Source organism: Saccopteryx leptura, chromosome 1, assembly GCF_036850995.1.
Source record: "Saccopteryx leptura isolate mSacLep1 chromosome 1, mSacLep1_pri_phased_curated, whole genome shotgun sequence".
In the NCBI taxonomy this organism is placed as follows: domain Eukaryota; kingdom Metazoa; phylum Chordata; class Mammalia; order Chiroptera; family Emballonuridae; genus Saccopteryx; species Saccopteryx leptura.
Genome location: NC_089503.1, coordinates 245,124,465 through 245,144,457, shown reverse-complemented (window position 1 = coordinate 245,144,457; position 19,993 = coordinate 245,124,465). Strand labels below are relative to the sequence as shown.

Below are 19,993 nucleotides of genomic sequence, written 5' to 3'. Positions count from 1 at the left end.
GCGACGCCCCGGAGGGGCAGAGCATCGCCCCCTGGTGGGCAGAGCGTCACCCCTGGTGGGCGTGCCGGGTGGATCCCGGTCGGCGCATGCGGGAGTCTGTCTGACTGTCTCTCCCCGTTTCCAGCTTCAGAAAAATAATAAATAAATAAATAAAAGAGATAGTTTAAAAGATTTTAAAAAATAAAAAATAAAATAAAAAAAATAAAAAGATAAAGACTGACCTTTGCTAAGGAAGCCTTAGACCTGGGATATGACTGCCCTGGGGCTGCCCAGGGAGGTGATCAAATCTTGTGTGGTGACTCTTGGTCACTGAGCTTGCCAGGCCTGCCATATGGCCCCCAGGCTTGTCAGATCTACTCTGTTTCCCCTTTTTGTTCACACCACAATTGAAGCAAAGAAGAAGGAGAGTGGGAGACTTACCACAATATTGTAAATGGTGATTTATTGCCCATAGGTGCGTGTTCTGGAGCTGGGCCCGAGGTGGTACAGGGTACTGCTTCCACTTTCTCTCTCTGATGAACTCTTTTTTTTTTTTTGTATTTTTCTGAAGCTGGAAACCGGGAGGCAGTCAGACAGACTCCTGCATGCACCCGACCGGGATCCACCCGGCACACCCACCAGGGGGCAATGCTCTGCCCCTCCGGGGCGTCGCTCTGTCACGACCAGAGCCACTCTAGCGCCTGAGGCAGAGGCCAAGGAGCCATCCCCAGCGCCCGGGCCAACTTTTTTTTTTTTTCTTTTTTTTCTTTTTTTTCTTTGTACCTTTCTGAAGCTGGAAACGGGGAGAGACAGTCAGACAGACTCCCGCATGCGCCCGACCGGGATCCACCCAGCACACCCACTAGGGGCGACGCTCTGCCCACCAGGCGACGATGCTCTGCCCCTCCGGGGCGTCGCTCTGCCGCGACCAGAGCCACCCCAGCGCCTGAGGCAGAGGCCAAGGAGCCATCCCCAGCGCCTGGGCCATCTTTGCTCCAATGGAGCCCCGGCTGCGGGAGGGGAAGAGAGAGACAGAGAGGAAGGAGAGGGGGAGGGGTGGAGAAGCAGATGAGCGCCTCTCCTGTGTGCCCTGGCCGGGAATCGAACCCGGGACTTCCGCACGCCAGGCCGACGCTCTACCACTGAGCCAACCGGCCAGGGCCATCTTGATGAACTCTTTTTTTTTTTTTTTTACAGGGACAGAGAGTCAGATAGAGGGATACATAGGGACAGACAGACAGGAACGGAGATGAGAAGCATCAATCATCAGTTTTTTGTTGCAACACCGTAGTTGTTCATTGATTGCTTTCTCATATGTGCCATGACAGCGGGCCTTCAGCAGACTAGTAACCCCCCGCTCGAGCCAGTGACCTTGGGTTCATGCTAGTGAGCATTTTTGCTCAAGCCAGATGAGCCCACGCTCAAACTGGCTATCCTGGGTCTCGAACCTGGGTCCTTCCGCATCCCAGTCCGACGCTTTATCCACTGCGCCACCGCCTGGTCAGGCTCTGATGAACCCTTAAGAGACCCCCACCCCACGAGTCCCACGGGTGCCTCCCTTCCTATTTCCACCGCATGCACACTCCCGGGGGATGGGCATATGTCCACCGGGGCCTGTAGATGGAGAATAAGGAGAATGTGGGTCAGCTGGCATCTCCTGCTCTGAGGCAGTTGGAACATACCTCGGGGTAGTTCTGTTTACTGAGGAGCTGGCACCTTTTTGGAAAACTCGAAACCACATGTTCTGAGAAAACTCCCCAGTGTGGTTTCTTGCTTCCAGAACAGGGTTTCCAGGAGCAGGTGACAATTCTTCCTCTTTCTGTATTTCAGATCTCAGGGAAGACCTGGGAACCAGGTCCCCTTTGGGTTGGCCAACACCCACACTTGCCCACCCTCCTTTTTGGAGGCCTTACCCAGGAGTTTGCGGTGAGGACACAATGTCCAACCCCTTCCTGAAGCAGGTCTTCAACAAGGACAAGACCTTCCGCCCCAAGCGCAAGTTTGAGCCAGGCACACAGCGTTTCGAGCTACACAAGAAGGCACAGGCATCACTGAACGCGGGGCTGGACCTTAAGCTGGCTGTGCAGCTCCCTCCTGGCGAGGAGCTCAATGACTGGGTTGCTGTGCACGTGGTGGACTTCTTTAATCGTGTCAACCTCATCTACGGCACCATCAGCGACGGCTGCACCGAGCAGTCCTGCCCCATCATGTCAGGTGGCCCCAAGTATGAGTACCGCTGGCAGGATGAGCACAAGTTCCGCAAGCCCACAGCACTGTCAGCCCCACAGTACATGAACCTGCTCATGGACTGGATTGAGGTACAGATCAATAATGAGGACGTCTTCCCCACCAATGTTGGTGAGTTGAGGGCCTGGGGCAGGGGTGTGTGTTTTTGTTTTATTTTTTTGTGACAGAGACAGAGAGAGAAACAGATAGGGACAAACAGATGGTAAGGGAGAGAGATAAGAAGCATCAATTCTTTGTTGCAGCTCCTTAGTTGTTTATTGATTGCTTTTTCATATGTGCCCTGACCAGGGGGTTACAACAGAGTGAGTGACCCCTTGCTCAAGCCAGCAACCTTTGGGCTCAAGCCAGCGACCATGGGGTCATGTCTATGATCCCACACTTAAGCCACCGACCCTACATTCAAGCTGGATGAGCCCGCGCTCAAGCCAGCAACCTCAGGGTTTCAAACCTGGGTCCTATGCATCCCAGTCTGACACTCTGCACCACTGCCTGGTCAAGCAGGGGGGGGTATTTTTAGTAACAGCTTTACTGAGGTAATTCACAGACCTTGGAATCCACTCATTTAAAGTAAGTTCCGTGGCATTTAGCACAATCACAGGGTTATGTCTCTAATCACAGGGAATTGTTCTCTAATTCCAGAACATTTCAGTACCCCAAAATGGTTCCCTATCCCTATCAGCAGTCACCCCCAGCCCCTGACAACCACTTACTAACTTCCTATCCCTTGTGGCTTTGCCTATTCTGAACATTTCACATAAATGGAATCACACTGTGGCCTTTATTTTCTGGCTTCTCTTTGTGAGTGTCATGTGTTCAAGATTGATCCATGCTGTGGCAAGTATCCAAGTTTCACTCCCTTTCATGGCTGAGTAGTATTCTAGTATGTAGATGGGCCATGCTTTGCTTTTGAGATGGGGAGATTATTCTGGATTATTCAGGTGGGCCCTGAATTTTATCAGAAGGGTTCTTGTAAAAGGGAGGCAAAGGGACATTCGATGCAGAGAAGAGAAAGTGATGTGACAACAGGAGAAGGAAGAATGGATTATAAGCTCAGGAATACTGGCAGCTTCTAGAAAAGGCAGGAAATGGATCTTCCTTGGAGCCTACAGAAGGAAGCAAACCTGCTCACACCATGACCTCAGCCCTGTGAAACTGACATGGGACTTCTGGCCTGCAGAACTGTGAGGGAACACATGCCAGGTGTTCCTTTTTTTTTTTTTTTTTTTTCCTGTATTTTTCTGAAGCTGGAAACGGGGAGAGACAGTCAGACTCCCGCATGTGTCCGACCGGGATCCACCCGGCACGCCCACCAGGGGGCGACACTCTGCCCACCAGGGGGCGGGCGATGCTCTGCCCCTCCGGGGCATAGCTCTGTTGTGACCAGAGCCACTCGAGCGCCTGGGGCAGAGGCCAAGGAGCCATCCCCAGCGCCCGGGCCATCTTTTCTCCAGTAGAGCCTTGCTGCAGGAGGGGAAGAGAGAGACGGAGAGGAAGGAGAGGGGGAGGGGTGGAGAAGCAGATGGGCGCTTCTCCTGTGTGCCCTGGCCGGGAATCGAACCCAGGACTTCTGCATGCCAGGCCGACGCTCTACCACTGTGCCAACCAGCCAGGGCCCATGCCAGGTGTTCTAAACAGAGTCGGTGGTAGTTTGTTACAGCAGTCCTAGGAGACCACACAGAGGCCCTTCTCACTTCATCTTTGGCATCAGGACAGCATCATGAAAAACAGGGTAAACAGGTCTTGGGCCCCAGCTCTTGGTCACTGACGGGCTCTATCCCTGGTCAAGTTTCTCACCCCTCTGGACCTGACTTACCCTCTGTACAGGAAATGGGCCTGCAGCTGGCAGAAGGCTTTCAGAGGCCCATCTGAGAAAAGGCGGCTCAGAAGAGCCCAAATAAGGGTTCACAGGTACACCTAGCCACCCACCCATCAGGTCACTGAGTCTGTGCTGTGGCCTTGTAGTCCACGTCTGCACATGCTCCCTGTTCTGACTCCCAGCCTACTGGGTCCCCTAAAGTCCTAAAAGCTCCTGAAGGAGTCTTCATTCTAGAACTTAGACCCTGAGCTCCTCTAGTCATCTCTTCACCTGTGGAATGAGAATTCTAGCAATTTTACCAAAGAGGAAACTGACGAACAATCAAGAGAAAATGAACTTGGCAGATGTCCCACAGCTGCCCCGACGAGGGTCTGAGGCCATACCACCAAAGTCCAGGCTCTCTCTGGGCCCCAGTTTATGCCACATGGCAACATCATGGGGTCTGAGGTTACCACTGCTTCCTTGGATGCCTGTCTGGCCCAGGCCATATGTTCCTGCTTTATTTGCAAATCCAAGGGCCCCTTGGCCTGTTCTGACCCCCAGCCAGGTAGAGGGAATGAAATGCTTTGCATTGACAGCAGTGTCTCTACTTCTTGTCTATGTTGCTTTCAAGACCAAAGGCTGCCTGGCGCTTCTCAGGGTTAGATTTGTGGCTGAGCAGAGAAAGGACAGGGTCCTCGTTTTATCTCAACCTTTCACACCTGTGCCATTGACACCTGTACATACCCACTGAGGCCTCAAGCCACCATATCATGCTCTTTAATGTTACCTTTTCCATAAAGGACCACACAGTAGCTCTTCCTTGTTGCTACCTACATGGGTGGCAGCCCTTTCCTACTCAGCATCATGACTGCCCTCAGACCCCTCGTGAAACCCAAGATTGTCAAAAAGAGGACTAAAAAGTTCATCAGGGCCCTGGCCAGTTGGCTAGCCCGGCGTGCGGGAGTCCCGGGTTCAATTCCCGGCCAGAGCACACAGGAGAGGCGCCCATTTGCTTCTCCACCCCTCCCCCTCTCCTTCCTCTCTGCCTCTCTCTTCCCCTCCCGCAGTGAGGCTCCATTGGAGCAAAGATGGCCCGGGCGCTGGGGATGGCTCTGTGGCCTCTGCCTCAGGCGCTGGAGTGGCTCTGGATGCAACAGAGGGACGCCCCAGAGGGGCAGAGCATCGCCCCCTGGTGGGCGTGCTGGGTGGATCCCGGTCGGGCGCATGCGGGAGTCTGTCTAACTGCCTCCCCGTTTCCAGCTTTGGAAAAATGAAAAAAAAAAAAAAGTTCATCAGCACCAGTCAGACTGATATATCAAAATTAAGTGGAATTGGCCTGACCAGTGGTTGCACAGTGGTTAGTGTTGACCTAAGATACTGAAGACCAAGATTTGAAACTCTGAGGTCACTGGCTTGAATGTGGGCTCACCACCTTGAGCACGGAGTTCCTGGTTTGAGCATGGGATCACCCACATGATCTCATGGTCACTAGCTTGAGCCCATTTCCTGGCTTGAAGTCCAAGGTCGCTGGCTTGAGCAAGGGGTCACTGGCTCAGCTTTAGCCCCCAGTCAAGGCACATCTGAGAAGCAATCAGTGAACAACCAAAGTGATGCAACTACAAGTTGATGCTTCTCATCATCTCTCTCCCTTCCTGTTTCTCTTTTTTGTCTCTTGCAAAAAACAAACACAATAAAACCATAAGATGGAAAAAGGAAGATATCAAGTGGAAAATATCAAAGGTCAAAAGTATGTTTTTAGGGTTGTCCCATTCTACTAAGAAAAATAAATGATACTAGAAGTACACACACAAGGCTGGATCCCGAGGTGAAGAATGTTCTAGGTTCTGGGAAGAGAACTGGGTAAGACAGGAGGAATGTTGATCCAGAGTGGCTGATGTTGAATACCCATCCGCTTTACCTGCAGCCCGGTCCTCATCCCTTCTTCCAGTGTTGTTAAGCAGCAGAGCAGTAGGTTTCTTGCATTTCATTGCACTCCCTGGAGCTGGAGGTGAGAAGACCAGGGTAGAGGTCAGGAAACCACAGATCCTGGAGAAATGGAAACAGACACCTTCTGCCCAGTCAACACTTGACTTCAGGAGGAAACCAGAACTTGAATAGGTGTCTCAGCCTCTCTGAGTCTCACTAGTTCACGGAGTAATTCACACCCACAGTCCAAGGTGTCATGGTTTTAGGGCCAAACTGAACCCCTGAGGCTGCATCCTGAGTGTCCTGGCCCTCTCGCTGTCCACAGGCACACCATTCCCCAAGAACTTCTTGCAAGTGGTGAAGAAGATCTTGTCCCGACTGTTCCGTGTGTTCGTGCACGTCTATATCCACCACTTTGACCGCATTGCGCAGATGGGCTCCGAGGCGCATGTCAACACCTGCTATAAGCACTTCTACTACTTTGTCAAGGAGTTTGGCCTCATAGACACCAAGGAGTTGGAACCACTGGTGAGGGGTCAGGGACTTCGGGGAGGGTCATGGAGGGGGTTGCTGGGGCACCTGAAGGTAGGGACCAGTACCTAGGTTTTGTGAATAGTTTTTTGTTTGTTTGTTTTGTTTTTTCTGAAGCTTGAAATGGGGAGAGACAGTCAGACACACTCCCACATGCGCCCGACCGGGATCCACCCAGCACGCCCACCAGGGGGCGATGCTCTGCCCCTCGGGGCGTCGCTCTGTCACGACCAGAGCCACTCTAGCGCCTGGGGCAGAGGCCAAGGAGCCATCCCCAGCGCCGGGGCCATCTTTGCTCCAATGGAGCCTCAGCTGCCGGAGGGGAAGAGAGAGACAGAGAGGAAGGAGAGGGGGAGGGGTGGAGAAGCAGATGGGCGCTTCTCCTGTGTGCCCTGGCCGGGAATCGAACCCGAGACTTCCGCACGCCAGGCCGACGCTCTACCACTGAGCCAACCGGCCAGGGCCTTTGTGAATAGTTTTGTTGGCACACTCAGTCATTCGCTTACTGCTGCCACTGCTTTTGGTGACAGGACAGAGGTAAGCAGCCAGACAGACACCAACTGGCCTCCAAAGCTGACAAAGTGACCTTTCAGGCCCTTCACATAGCTTGCCCCTCCCCAGCCCTAGGCAAGCCGCTGTCTTTTTCCTTTTCTGTAAGGTTTGGCCCTAAATGAGGCCTGTAAGCCTCTTGAGACTGCATCTCCTGCTTTTCTCTATGTGCATGTGATTTTTGTCACCTCTTGTGTCAGTACCTGATGTTCTGCTTGTTCTTAACAGAAAGAAATGACTGCACGGATGTGCCACTGAGAGCCCTGTGGCCCTGCTGTCACCAAGGCAATACCATAGGACACTTTTACTTGAGGGTCACCCCCCCGGAACATGGGCTGTGCTTTTGCTCCAGCGGCTCAGTGACCTCCACAGCTGTCAGATGGTGACCTCTGTGCCCTTAATGCTCTACGGACACTGGCGTTGAGTCCTCTCCCTGATTCTGAGGTGGCAGCCGCCATGGGTCTATCTGCAGTGGGCCCAGCCTCCCAGAGCCCCACGAGGGAAAGATTGAACTTGAACTCTGATTCTGTGTGCTGTGAGCAACTGGGAAAATCCACTTTATCTATAAAGCACTTGGATCTGCTCAGAGCTTGGAGTTCTGCCTGCCCTTCACAGGCCTGTGCCCTAATGCCCCCAGTGTGCTTGGCCTGGGAGAGGACAGGCTGCACAGGCTCTGGGTCAGCAAGAGAGGAAGCTGCCTCTGCCAGGCCTTCACGCCTCAGTTCCTTCACAGCACACCCCCGCAGCCCCGTGTCTGTGTCATGAGAGGTACGACGTGGCCCTGGCTCCCTTTCCCTTCCTCTTTTCTTCCTCAGGCTCCTCTGTTCCTTCAGTTCCTCCAAAACATTTGGCTCATCAGTCAGGGTTTTCTGGAGCCCACATCTGAACCCCAGGTTTCCTAGGGCCCCTGCACATAAAAGATTGAGTACTTATATAGTCTCACTGACAACTACCTTGAGATGGTAGGGAACACAGCTTTCTGTCTATAAAGAGTGAATGCAACTCCCCTCTAGATAAATACCCCTCCATTATGAATAACTCAGAATGAAGTTGGCCTTTCTTCAGATGCCTGCCCACTTATATGAAGCCCCTGGTGAGGCCCTCATGCCCAGGGGACCAGAGTCCCAGCACTGTCTCCCTCAGAACAGGCCCCCATGTGGGGCTGCAGAGAAGTAACCTCAAGAAACCACATACTGCCCCTAGCTCCCTGTGCCTCAACCCTGCCCTCAGAGCACCATAATGGCCTTTCCCATGGCAGCCCTTCCCACCCAACCACTCCCACCTCTGAGGACCTCTGGGTACTCCGGACGCCTGCAGAACAGAGGAGCAGAGCACCAAAACCTGACACCAAGCAAGTGCGATTAACATGACCTCATCCAGTCCTTCTGGACACCACTGGGTCCAGCTTTCAGATCCCTGGTGACATGGACCCCACAGGACTATAGAAAACCATCCAGTCGAATGTAGCTCCTTTTACGAAACCATGACCAAAGGCCAAAACCACTGTGTTCCCTCCCAGCTTGCCACCTGCTCTTCCCTTCAGCCAAGCCAGGTTGGGAAGGGTGGCAGGGACTAGGGGGACTCTCCCCACTCTCTTGTGCCCATGGGTGTTCCCACACAAACATCACAATAAATTGTGCCATTTTCTTACCTGCTGCTGCTAGCTGTCATTAATTAATGTATTCCAGGCAGGAAAGCCTGGTGACAGGACACATCACTGACATTGTCACTGGGGTGCTCTCTTAAGTAGTGAGGAAATAGATGTCACAACAGTTTGTGGTCTGCCAGCACCCCAAATAGATGCACAAAATGTGGGTGGGTTAGAATTTTGTGCGGTGCAATGTGGGGAGCAGTTAGGATAAAAGTGTCAAAAACAGGTTGAGAAATTCCTTAGCAAAGGTGGGCATTGCTCTCCCATTGTCTGAGTTACTTCACCCACTTAGCCAACATTCTCTTTTTTTGCCATGTGAGAAAAGTTTCCAGAAAATACTGGACTGAGTGCAGAAGAATTGATGGAGAGGGAACAGACAGGGGTGTTCCTGTTCCAGCTGTTACTAACGATCCACGTAACCTTGGACACAGAACAAAGTGACCCTCAAACTTTTCTCTTGCGCCTGACCTGTGGTGGCGCAGTGGATAAAGCGTCAACCTGGAAATACTGAGGTTGCCGGTACAAAACCCTGGGCTTGCCTGGTCAAGGCACATATGGGAGTTGCTGATTCCTGCTCCCCCCCCCCTTCTCTATAATAAATAAATAAAATCTTAAAAAACAAACAAACAACTTTTCTCTTGCATGTGAAAAATAGCAGACATCTTATTCTCAGGGGCCCCTTTCAAGTGTAAAATATCATGGTTCCAGGGCCGGTAGGATTTGGACTTCTTTCACAAGGAGAGTTGCCGGCCATGTTCCTGGCAAAGGAGCAGTTGGGGAAGAGGTGCCTGGTAGATGCCAAGGGACACACAGCCATGGGGTGGGCTTGCAACCAGGAACCTGTGAGCCCAGTGTGGTTTCTGGCCCCCAGAGGGCGTGCCGACTCCATGGAAAAGGAGAGGTTTCAAAGAAATTAAGTCCATGTTACTGGGAAATAACCTTCTAAAGAAGCTGTTGTCTCCTTACCCTTTGATTTGTAAATCTACCACAAAGATTTCCAGAACCAGCCTGACCAGGCGGTGGTGCAGTGGATAGAGCGTTGGAAGGACCGAGGTTCGAGTCCCCAAGGTTGCCAGCTTGAGCGTGGGCTCATCTGGTTTGAGCAAAAGCTCACCAGTTTGAGCCCAAGGTACTGGCTCCAGCAAGGGGTTACTCGGTCTGCTGAAGGCCCACGGTCAAGGCACATATGAGAAAGCAATCAAAGAACAATTAAGCAGTCACAATGCGCAACGAAAAACTAATGATTGATGCTTCTCATTTCTCCATTCCTGTCTGTCTGTCCCTGTCTGTCCCTCTCTCTGACTCTCTCTCTGTAAAAAAAAAAAAAAAAAAAAAGATTTCCAGAACCAGTTTAAGAATTTGGGAGCTGTTAACTGTTAGTTGGAATAACAGCCCCCAAAGATGTCCCCATCCTCACCCAGGGACCTGTTGACATGGCACTGATATGGGGAGAACTCTTGATTTCCCAGGGGTAGGGTAGGGCAATGCCCTCACAGGGTCCTCATAAGAGGGAGGCAGGAAGGTCAGAGTCAGATGCCAGAGGCTATGTTGCTGGTTGTGACAATGGAGGAAGCGGACACCAGCCAGGGATGCTGCGCCTCTAGAAGCTGAAAGAGGCAAGAAACCCTTCTCCCTTGCCCATACCTGGGTTTAGCCTTGTGAGACCCATGTCAGACTCCTGACACCAGCACTAAAAGGGAATAAACTTGTCTTATTTAAGCCACTGAATTTGTGGTCATTAGTTACAACAGCCATAGAAAAGTCACAATCTTTAAAAAGAAATGCCTGGGACTCATTAACTTGGGCTTCTGCAACACAAGAATTAGAGGTGATATGGAGAAGCCCAGATATATATACTTGGTTTCTGTTGAACCATGCATTTTATGGGTGTCCCATACATAGCTTAACGAATCCCTTTCTTTTCTAAATTTAATTTCTTATTTATTGATTTTTTTAGAAAGGGAAAGAGGAGAAAAAAACATCTACTTACTGTTCCAATTATTTATGCATTCATTGGTTGATTCTTTTTTTTATTTTTATTTTTTTTGTATTTTTCTGAAGCTGGAAACTGGGAGGCAGTCAGACAGACTCCCGCATGCGCCCGACCGAGATCCACCCGGCATGCCTACCAGGGGGCGATGCTCTGCCCATCGGGGCGTTGCTTCTGTTGTGACCAAAGCCACTCTAGTGCCTGAGGCAGAGGCCATGGAGCCATCCCCAGCGCCCAGGCCATCTTTGCTCCAATGGAGCCTTGGCTGCGGGAGGGGAAGAGAGAGACAGAAAGGAAGGAGAGGGGAGGGGTGGAGAAGCAGATGAGCGCTTCTCCTGTGTGCCCTGGCCGGGAATCGAACCGGGGACTTCTGCACGCCAGGCCGATGCTCTACCACTGAGCCATCTGGCCAGGGCCCATTGGTTGATTCTTTTATGTGTTCTGACCAGGGATCAAACCCACAACATTGGCATGTTGGGAGGACACTCTAACCAGCTGAGCTATCCAGCCAAAACCTCAAATCCCCTCTTAATTGTAGCCATTATGTTATAGCTAAAATAAATATTTCTCTAGTCCAGTGGTTCTCAAACTTTCTGAAGTCGGGGCGTATTTAAAATCCTACAAATAGGCCTGACCTGTGGTGGCGCAGTGGATAAAGAAAGCATCAACCTGGAACACTGAGGTCGCCGGTTCAAAACCCTGGGCTTGCCAGGTCAAGGCACATACAGGAGTTGATGCTTCCCGCTCCTCCTCTCTTCTCTCTCTCTCTCCTCTCTCTCTCTGTCTCTCTTCTCTAAAGTGAATAAATAAATAAAAATAATTTTTAAAAAATCCTATAAATATTTGTAGGCGCACTATATACAAACTTCTGAGAAATATGTTATAATAAGTCAAATATTAAAGAAAAAAATACAAAGTCCAAGCATGCTTTTATGGTAATTAAATGAAATAAATACAACAAAATTAAATTTATTCTGACATTTAAAAACATTTTTGTGCCTGACCAGGCGGTGGCCCAGTGGCTAGAGTGTCGGACTGGGATGTGGAAGGACCCAGGTTTGAGACCCCGGGGTTGCCAGCTTGAGAGCGGCCTCATTTGGCTTGAGCAAAAGCATGGACCCAAGGCCACTGGCTCGAGGGGGGGGGGGGTACTCAGTCTGCTGAAGGCCCGCGGTCATGGCACATGTGAGAAAGCAATCAATGAACAATTATGGTGTCTCAACGAAAAACTGATGATTGATGCTTCTCATCTCTCTCCGTTCCTGTCTGTCTGTCCCTATCTAGTTGCCTGACCTGTGGTGGCGCAGTGGATAAAGCGTCGACCTGGAACACTGAGGTTGCCGGTTCAGAACCCTGCACTTGTATTGTCAAGGCACATATGGGAGTTAATGCTTCCTGCTCCTCCCCCCCCCCCTCTCTGTCACTGTCTCTCCTTTCTAAAAATTGAATAAAAAAAAAATTTTTTTTTAAAAAGAAAAAAAAATCACTACTCTATCTGACTCTGTTCCTTTAAAAAAAAATTTTTTTTTAATTAAAAATCATTTTTGTGCCTGACCAGGCAGTGGCGCAGTGGGCAAAGCGTCGGACTGGGATACAGAGGACCCAGATTCGAGACTCCGAGGTCGCCAGCTTGAGCGCGGGCTCATCTGGTTTGAGCAAAAACCCACCAGCTTGAACCCAAGGTCGCTGGCTCCAGCAAGGGGCTACTCGGTCTGCTGAAGGCCCGCCCGTGGTCAAGGCACATATGAGAAAGCAATCAATGAACAACTAAGGTGTTGCAATGCGCAATGAAAAAATAATGATTGATGCTTCTCATCTCTTTCTGTTCCTGTCTGTCCCTATCTATCCCTCTCTCTGACTCACTCTCTGTCTCTGTAAAAAAAATTTTTTTTAAAAATTTTTGTTACATTTTTTTAGTTATCTTTTTAGAATTCATAAAAAAGAGGGGTTAAAAATTTAAAAACGACAAAAAAATTATATTTTTATATATAGATACATTCTTAGAAAGATTTAGTAAATTTGGCAGGTCCCGCGGCAAATGTGTTGTGTTGTTTTTCCATTCTTGTGTTTATAAGAAACATGAGCCTGGGCCCTGGCCAGTTGGCTCGGCGGTAGAGCGTCGGCCTGGCGTGCGGGGGTCCCGTTTCGATTCCCGGCCTGGGCACACAGGAGAAGCGCCCATCTGCTTCTCCACCCCTCCCCCTCTCCTTCCTCTCTGTCTCTCTCTTCCCCTCCCGCAGCCCAGGCTCCTGGGCGCTGAGGATGGCTCTGTGGCCTCTGCCTCAGGCGCTAGGGTGGCTCTGGATGCAGCAGAGTGACGCCCCAGAGGGGCAGAGCATCGCCCCCTGGTGGGCATGCCGGGTGGATCCCGGTCGGGCGAATGCGGGAGTCTGTCTGACTGCCTCCCCGTTTCCAGCTTCGGAAAAAATGAGGAAAAAAAAAAGAAAAAGAAACATGAGCCCGATGTGTCCTAGCCATTTCTTTTCAATGTCTGGGCATATATTTGAAAGGCAAACTCTCATTTCCTTGTCAACACATTGAAGAATTCCTCTCTTTTTACTCTTAATTGTGTTGAGTGCAGAAAACCCCCACCATACATTTAACTGTACACCAAACAAAGGATAGAAGAAACTTGCCTCCAGCCTTTCTGGGTAACAAGGGGATAGTGTAAACAATCCAGCACCACAGCTTAACAGCTTTTTGCAACCTAATCAGGCAAGTGAGGCGGGGGGTTGGGCAGACTGTCAGTTTACAGCTAATTCCCACACCTCTGTCCCCCAAAAATCTAAACTCCAAAAACCCTGTTGGTTTTTTGGTCCCCAACAGGCACATATTTCTTTGGAAAACCATAGGGTGCACCTGGAAATCTTCTAGGGTGCACTTTAAGAAGCATTGTCAAATCTTTATATATGGTGTTGGTGCCAGAGGAAATTACCTTGGAAACTGTTTTTGATGTTTTGTACAGGACCCTGCAGCTACGCAATGCCAGTTTACACCTCCATGTTTCATGGTTTCTATTTCCCCACATTCTCCTCCCAACACTGGATATTGGGCCTTGTGTAATTTATCATTTTGATAGGACAAATCCTCGCTGTAGTAATGCATTGTTGACCATTTATATTGTCAATTCACATCCTTTGTATTCTTTCATTGGGAAATGTTTTTTTTCTTATTGGTTTATCAAATTCTTTTATTTATTTATTTTTTATTTATTCATTTTAGAGAGGAGAGGGAGAGACAGAGAGAGAGTGAGAGAGAGAGGAGAGACAGAGAGAGAGAAGGGGGGGAGGAGCTGGAAGCATCAACTCCCATATGTGCCTTGACCAGGAAAGCCCAGGGTTTCGAACTGGCAACCTCAGCATTTCCAGGTCGACGCTTTATCCACTGTGCCACCACAGGTCAGGCTCAAATTCTTTTTTTTAATTTTTTGCATTTATTTATTTATTTTAGAGAGAGTGGAAGGGAGAGAGAGAGAATGAGAGAAACATCAATTTATTGTCCCAACTATTTGTGCATTCACTGCTTGATTCTCCTGTGTGCCCTGAGGATCAAACCCAGAACCTTGGTGCACTGGGACGATGCTCTATTCAACTGAGCTATCTAGCCAGGGAAGTTTATAAAAATTCTTTAGGCCTGACCTGTGGTGGCACAGGGGATAGAGTGTCGACCTGGAAATGCTGAGGTCGCCAGTTCAAAACCCTGGGTTGGCTTGGTCAAGGCACATATGGGAGTTGATGCTTCCAGCTCCTCCCCCCTTCTCTCTCTCTCTCTCTCTCTCTGTCTCTCCCTCGCCTCTCTAAAATGAATAAATAAAACAATTAAAAAAAAATTCTTTACATATGGGCTTATATATGTTTTTATATACTTGTTTATTAAAGCTTTTCTATATATAAATTATCATACATGTTATACAAGTTTCTTCTTGTTTCTTGTCTTTAACTTGTTTACAATCACTTTGACATACATTTTCCCTTTTTTCTTTTTTTCAAGATTTTATTTATTGATTTTATAGAGAGGAGTGGGGAGAGGAGCAGGAAGCATCAACTCATAGTAGTTTCTTCTAATAAGTGCCTTGACTGGGCAAGCCTGGGGTTTTGAACCAGCGACCTCAGCATTCCAGGTTGACATTTTAACTACTGTGCCACCACAGGTCAGGCCCTTTTTTTTTTCAACTTTCACATTTTTGGTCAATCTTTTCCTTGATGGTTTCTACCCTTGGTGATAAACTTAGACTTGGGCTGGGGAAGGCCTTCATGTAAATATTCATCTCCATTTTCTTTTGGTTCTCCATGGTTTTCTTTCTACTTATATTAAACACTGGGTAAGCTAAAGAGTTTAATTTCCATGTATGGTGTGAGGTAAGGCTCTATGGAAATCTTTATTTGTTCAATAACAAGCGAATCCCCATTCCAGCATCATAGAATGCTTCTGCACAGATCAGAAGATTTCTTATGTAGGGGTCTGTTTCTGGGTTTTGTAGGAGTTTGCCTATCCCACCTCTAGTTTTAAAGTACCTTACAGAGTTAGAGTAATTTTAATATCTAGTAATATAAGTTCATCATCATTATTGTTGTTTTTATATTTTCTCAACTATTCTAAATACTCAGCATAGCAATATTATATGTAGGATAGTAATACTATTATTATACTTAGAGTAGTATTCAGTTCATAGTCCAAGTGAACTTCAGAATTACTATTTTTTTTTAGGTGAAAGGAGAGGAAATAGTGAGGCAGACTCTTGCATGAGCCCTGACTAGAATCAACCTGCAACCCTGTTTGAGGCCGATGCTCAAATCAATCAAGCTACATTTAGCACCTGGACCAGGTTGATGCACTTGGACCAACTGAGCCATTCCCAGAGCCCGGGGTTGATGCACTGGAACCAATCGAGCCACTGGCTGTGAGAGAAGAGGAAGAGAAGGGAGAGAGGAGGAGGAAAGTAGCAGATGGTCGCTTCTCCTGTGTGCCCTGACCAGGAATCAAACTTGGGACATCCGTACACTAGGTCAATGCTCTATCCACTGAGCCACTGGCCAGGGCCTAGAAGTACTTTTAAGTGTTAGAAAAATTACCTCTGAGAGTTTGGTAAAAATAGTAAATTTGGAAAATAATTTGGGGCCAGGCTGTCTGTCATTCTGGGATTTAGATTGGTTCCCAGGAGCCTCATGTATCTCTCCATTTATTTCAACCATGCATGTTTCTTTTTTTTTTTTTTTTTTTTTCATTTTTCTGAAGCTGGAAACAGGGATAGACAGTCAGACAGACTCCCGCATGCGCCCGACCGGGATCCACCCGGCACACCCACCAGGGGCGACGCTCTGCCCACCAGGGGGCGATGATCTGCCCATCCTGGGTGTCGCCATGTTGCGACCAGAGCCACTCTAGCGCCTGAGGCAGAGGCCACAGAGCCATCCCCAGCGCCCGGGCCATCTTTGCTCCAATGGAGCCTTGGCTGCAGGAGGGGAAGAGAGAGCCAGAGAGGAAAGCGCGGCGGAGGGGTGGAGAAGCAAATGGGCGCTTCTCCTGTGTGCCCTGGCCGGGAATCGAACCCGGGTCCTCTGCACGCTAGGCCGACGCTCTACCGCTGAGCCAACCGGCCAGGGCCATGTTTCTTTATCATTCCCCTCCTGCAGGGTTCTTCACATTTTGTTTTTCTTTATTTTTCTTGCTTGTATAATTTTTTAAATTGAGCTACAAGTCACGTGCCATAAAATTCACCATTTAAAGTTCACAATTAAGTGATTTTTAGTACATTCCCAGAGTTGTGCAACCATCAAATCACCATCAAATTCTAGAACATTCTCATCATCCCAAAAGAAGCCCCAACAGCAGCAGTCACTTCTCACCCCCTCCTCCAGCCACTGGCTGCCAGAAACCCACTTCCTGTTTCTGAGGACTTGTTTGTTCTGAACATTTCAGATCTTCACATTTCTTTTGAATTCTTAATTATTTTTGATTGTGACTATGCAACCATGATGCTTTTTTTATTGTATTTCTGGATAGTTATATATATATATATCTGGAACATATAAGAAATCTCTTGATTTTGCCATGGGTTTTGTAATTGGTTTCTTTTTTTAAAATTATTTATTGATTTATTTTTAGAGAAACAGAAAAAGAAAGGAGAGAGAGAGAGAGAGAGAAGCATTCATCTGTTGTTCCATGCAGTTGTGCATTCATTGGCTGCTTCCCGTATGTGCCATGACCGGGTATAGAACCTGCAACCTTGGCGTTTCGGGACAACACTCTGACTGGGCTAAATGGTCAGGACCTGGCTTTTTTCCTCTGAATTTTAAGTTGATCCTGCTGCATTTTCTAGGCTGAGGCTCATATCTGTAGATGGTATTAATTGAATATGTTAATCTTTTATTGCCAGAATCAGTAAAATACCATTTCATGGATGATAATAATTGGCAAAGTTAAATTCAAGGCCTGACCTGTGGTGGCGCAGTGGGATAAAGCGTCAACCTGGAACACTGAGGTTGCTGGTTCGAAACCTTGGGCTTGCCTGGTCAAGGCACATATGGGAGTTGATGCTTCCTGCTCCTCCCCCTTCTCTCTCTCTCTCTCTCTCTCTCTCCCCTCTCTCTAAAAATCAATAAATAAAATATTTTTTTAAATCAATATGTTACACACACACACACACACACACACACACACACACATTTAACCATTAGTAAAATGTCAAACAGTATATCTTTTTGGATTAATTGGAGGGACAAAGATAGGAAAACAGAACCTACAAAATATAGGAAGCCCAGAAAACCACAAGGATACTTTTTTAAAATAATTTTTTAATTATTTATTGATTTTTAGAAAGAGAAGAAAGAAAGAGAGAGAGAGAAACATCAATTTGTTGCACTCACTGGTTGAATTTTGTATGTGTCCTGACCAGAGATCAAACCCACAACCTTGGTGAATCAGGACAATGCTCTAAACAACTGAACTGCCCAGCCAGGGCAAGGATGACTATTTTAAAGCATGACACAAAACTGGCTCAAGCCCTGGCCGTTTGGCTCAGTGGTAGAGTGTCGGCCTGGCGTGCAGGAGTTCCGGGTTCGATTCCCGGCCAGGGCACACAGGAGAAGCGCCCATCTGCTTCTCCACCCCTCCCTCTCTCCTTCCTCTCTGTCTCTCTCTTCCCCTCCCACAGCCGAGGCTCCATTGGAGCAAAGTTTGCCCAGGCACTGAGGATGGCTCTGTGGCCTCTGCCTCAGGCACTAGAATGGCTCTGGTTGCCACAGAGACGCCCCAGATGGGCGGAGCATCGCCCCCTGGTGGGCATGCCGGGTGGAGGGCGCATGCGGGAGTCTGTCTGCCTCCCCATTTCCAACTTCAGAAAAATACAAAAAAAACAAACAAAAAAAACCTGGCTCATAGAAAACCAAACGCAGGAGTCTGGATCAGAGTTTATTAAAGGCAGCCTGCTGCCTGCTTTTGTCAATAAAGTTTTGTTAGCACATGGTGCTGCTCAGTCATTTGCATATTATCTCTGGCTCTTGCTCTCTACAAGACAGAGCTGAACAACTGGGAGAGGTCTCAGTCTCAACACTCAAAGCTGAAAAGAGCCACTATTTGGCCTTTACAAAAAACAATTAGCAAAACCTGATACAGAGATACTGGTTGATTCTCTTCAATGTTAGGACATCAGGAAATCTTAATACCTTATTCTTTTCCAACAGACATGGATGGTGGCAATGGTTGCATGACTCTGCTAAAACCCCTGAACTGTGCACTTCCAACAGGAAGATCTTACATGTGCATAATATCCTGACAAAGCTGTTATGAAAAAAATTCATATAGTTCAAAGTTGATCAGGCAAAGTTATGTCAATGCTGAGCAAACCATGAGAGAGCAGGAATTGCAAGGTGGGACACAGTACATTTATATTGATCAAGTTTCCTGATTAATATATCTGTAGGGAAACATATTAGTCAGAAAACCATATTACTGCCTGACTTGTGGTGGTGCAGTGGATAGAGTGTCAACCTGGGACACTATAGCCCAGGTTCAAATCCCCAAGGTCTCTGGCTTGAGCACGGATTCATCCAGCTTGGTCCCAGGCTCACCAGCTTCAGTGTAGGGTCACCGGCTTGAATGTGGATCACAGACATGACCCCATGGTCACTGGCTTGAGCTAGGGGGTCATTGCTCAGCTGGAGACCCCCCAGTCAAAGCACATATGAGAAAGCAATCAATGAAGAGCTAAAGTGACACAAGTATGAGTTGATGCTTCTCATCTCTCTCCCTTACTGTCTGTTCCTCTCTCTGTCTCTCTGCCTCTCTCTCTCTCACTCACTTGCCAAGAAAGAAAGAGAGAAAGAAAGAAAGAAGGAAGGAAGGAAGGAAGGAAGGAAGGAAGGAAAGAAAGAAAGAAAGAAAGAAAGAAAGAAAGAAAGAAAGAAAGAAAGAAAGAAAGAAAGAAAGAAAGAGGAAAGAAAGAAAGAAACATCTATCTGTTTCTGTATGTGCTCTGACACCAGGGATCAAACCTGCAACCTTTGCATATTGGGACGATGCTCTAACCAACCAAGCTATCCAGCCAGGGCTGATTTTCTTTTTTAATTAAATGTGTTTTCAACTCTATGAAAAATGTCAAATTAAAAAACAACAACAATAAAAAACAAAACATAAAACCAAACATTGTACAAGCTGTTGTCTCTAAGCAGAACGCAAGAAAACTAGAAATTAGTGGCGAGGATTAAATGACTTTCAGTCATGGAAAGGTTCAAAGCCTTCTCCTTAATCCCACTGGAGAGAGAACAGCCCAGTGTTCAAGGGAATAACACTGGCTGTAGGGTCAGAAAACCTAACAAGAAATGAAAGTCTAAACATCAGATTCCTTTGTGTAATATGGAGATTGCTACCTTTAAGAGATGCTATGTTAACTAATAGTTATTAATTAGGAAGTAATTAGCTGTATCTGTAGGCTACTGTTGTATAACAAATGACCACAGACAAAGCCACTTAAAACAATACATTGGCCACTGCCACCAAGATGAGCTAAGCTGCTTTCTACCTGCTGGCCGCCCTTGGGGGCAATGCATCCCCAGCACCAAATATATCAAGAAGATCCTGGAGAGCGTGGGGATCAAGGCAGACAACGACCAGCTCAATGAGGTCATCGACTCAGTGAGCTAAACGGAAAAAATATCAAAGATGACATCACCCACGGTATTGGCAAGCTGGCCAGAGATCCTGCTGGCAGGGCTGTGGGGTCCTGGGGTCTGCAGCTGCTGCTGCTGGTTCTGCCCAGCTGCAACAGAAGAAAAATGAGTCTGAAGAGGTAGATGATGACATGGGGTTTGGCTTGTTCAATTAG

At 48.1% G+C, this 19,993-nt stretch overlaps 1 protein-coding gene and 1 pseudogene across 2 annotated transcripts in view; both read left to right on the top strand.

The window, feature by feature from the left end:
- Positions 1-8,680, top strand: part of MOB3A (MOB kinase activator 3A) — a 19,011-nt gene extending 10,331 nt beyond the window's left edge. For both annotated transcript variants that reach the window (XM_066342840.1, XM_066342832.1), the window contains 3 exons: positions 1,810-2,337; positions 6,276-6,478; positions 7,259-8,680. In XM_066342840.1, the coding sequence (XP_066198937.1) occupies positions 1,917-2,337; positions 6,276-6,478; positions 7,259-7,288 (654 nt within the window). In that variant the 5' untranslated portion in view covers positions 1,810-1,916 and the 3' untranslated portion in view covers positions 7,289-8,680. The remainder of the gene's footprint in view (positions 1-1,809; positions 2,338-6,275; positions 6,479-7,258) is intronic.
- LOC136388248 (large ribosomal subunit protein P2 pseudogene) lies at positions 7,487-19,993 on the top strand (annotated as a pseudogene).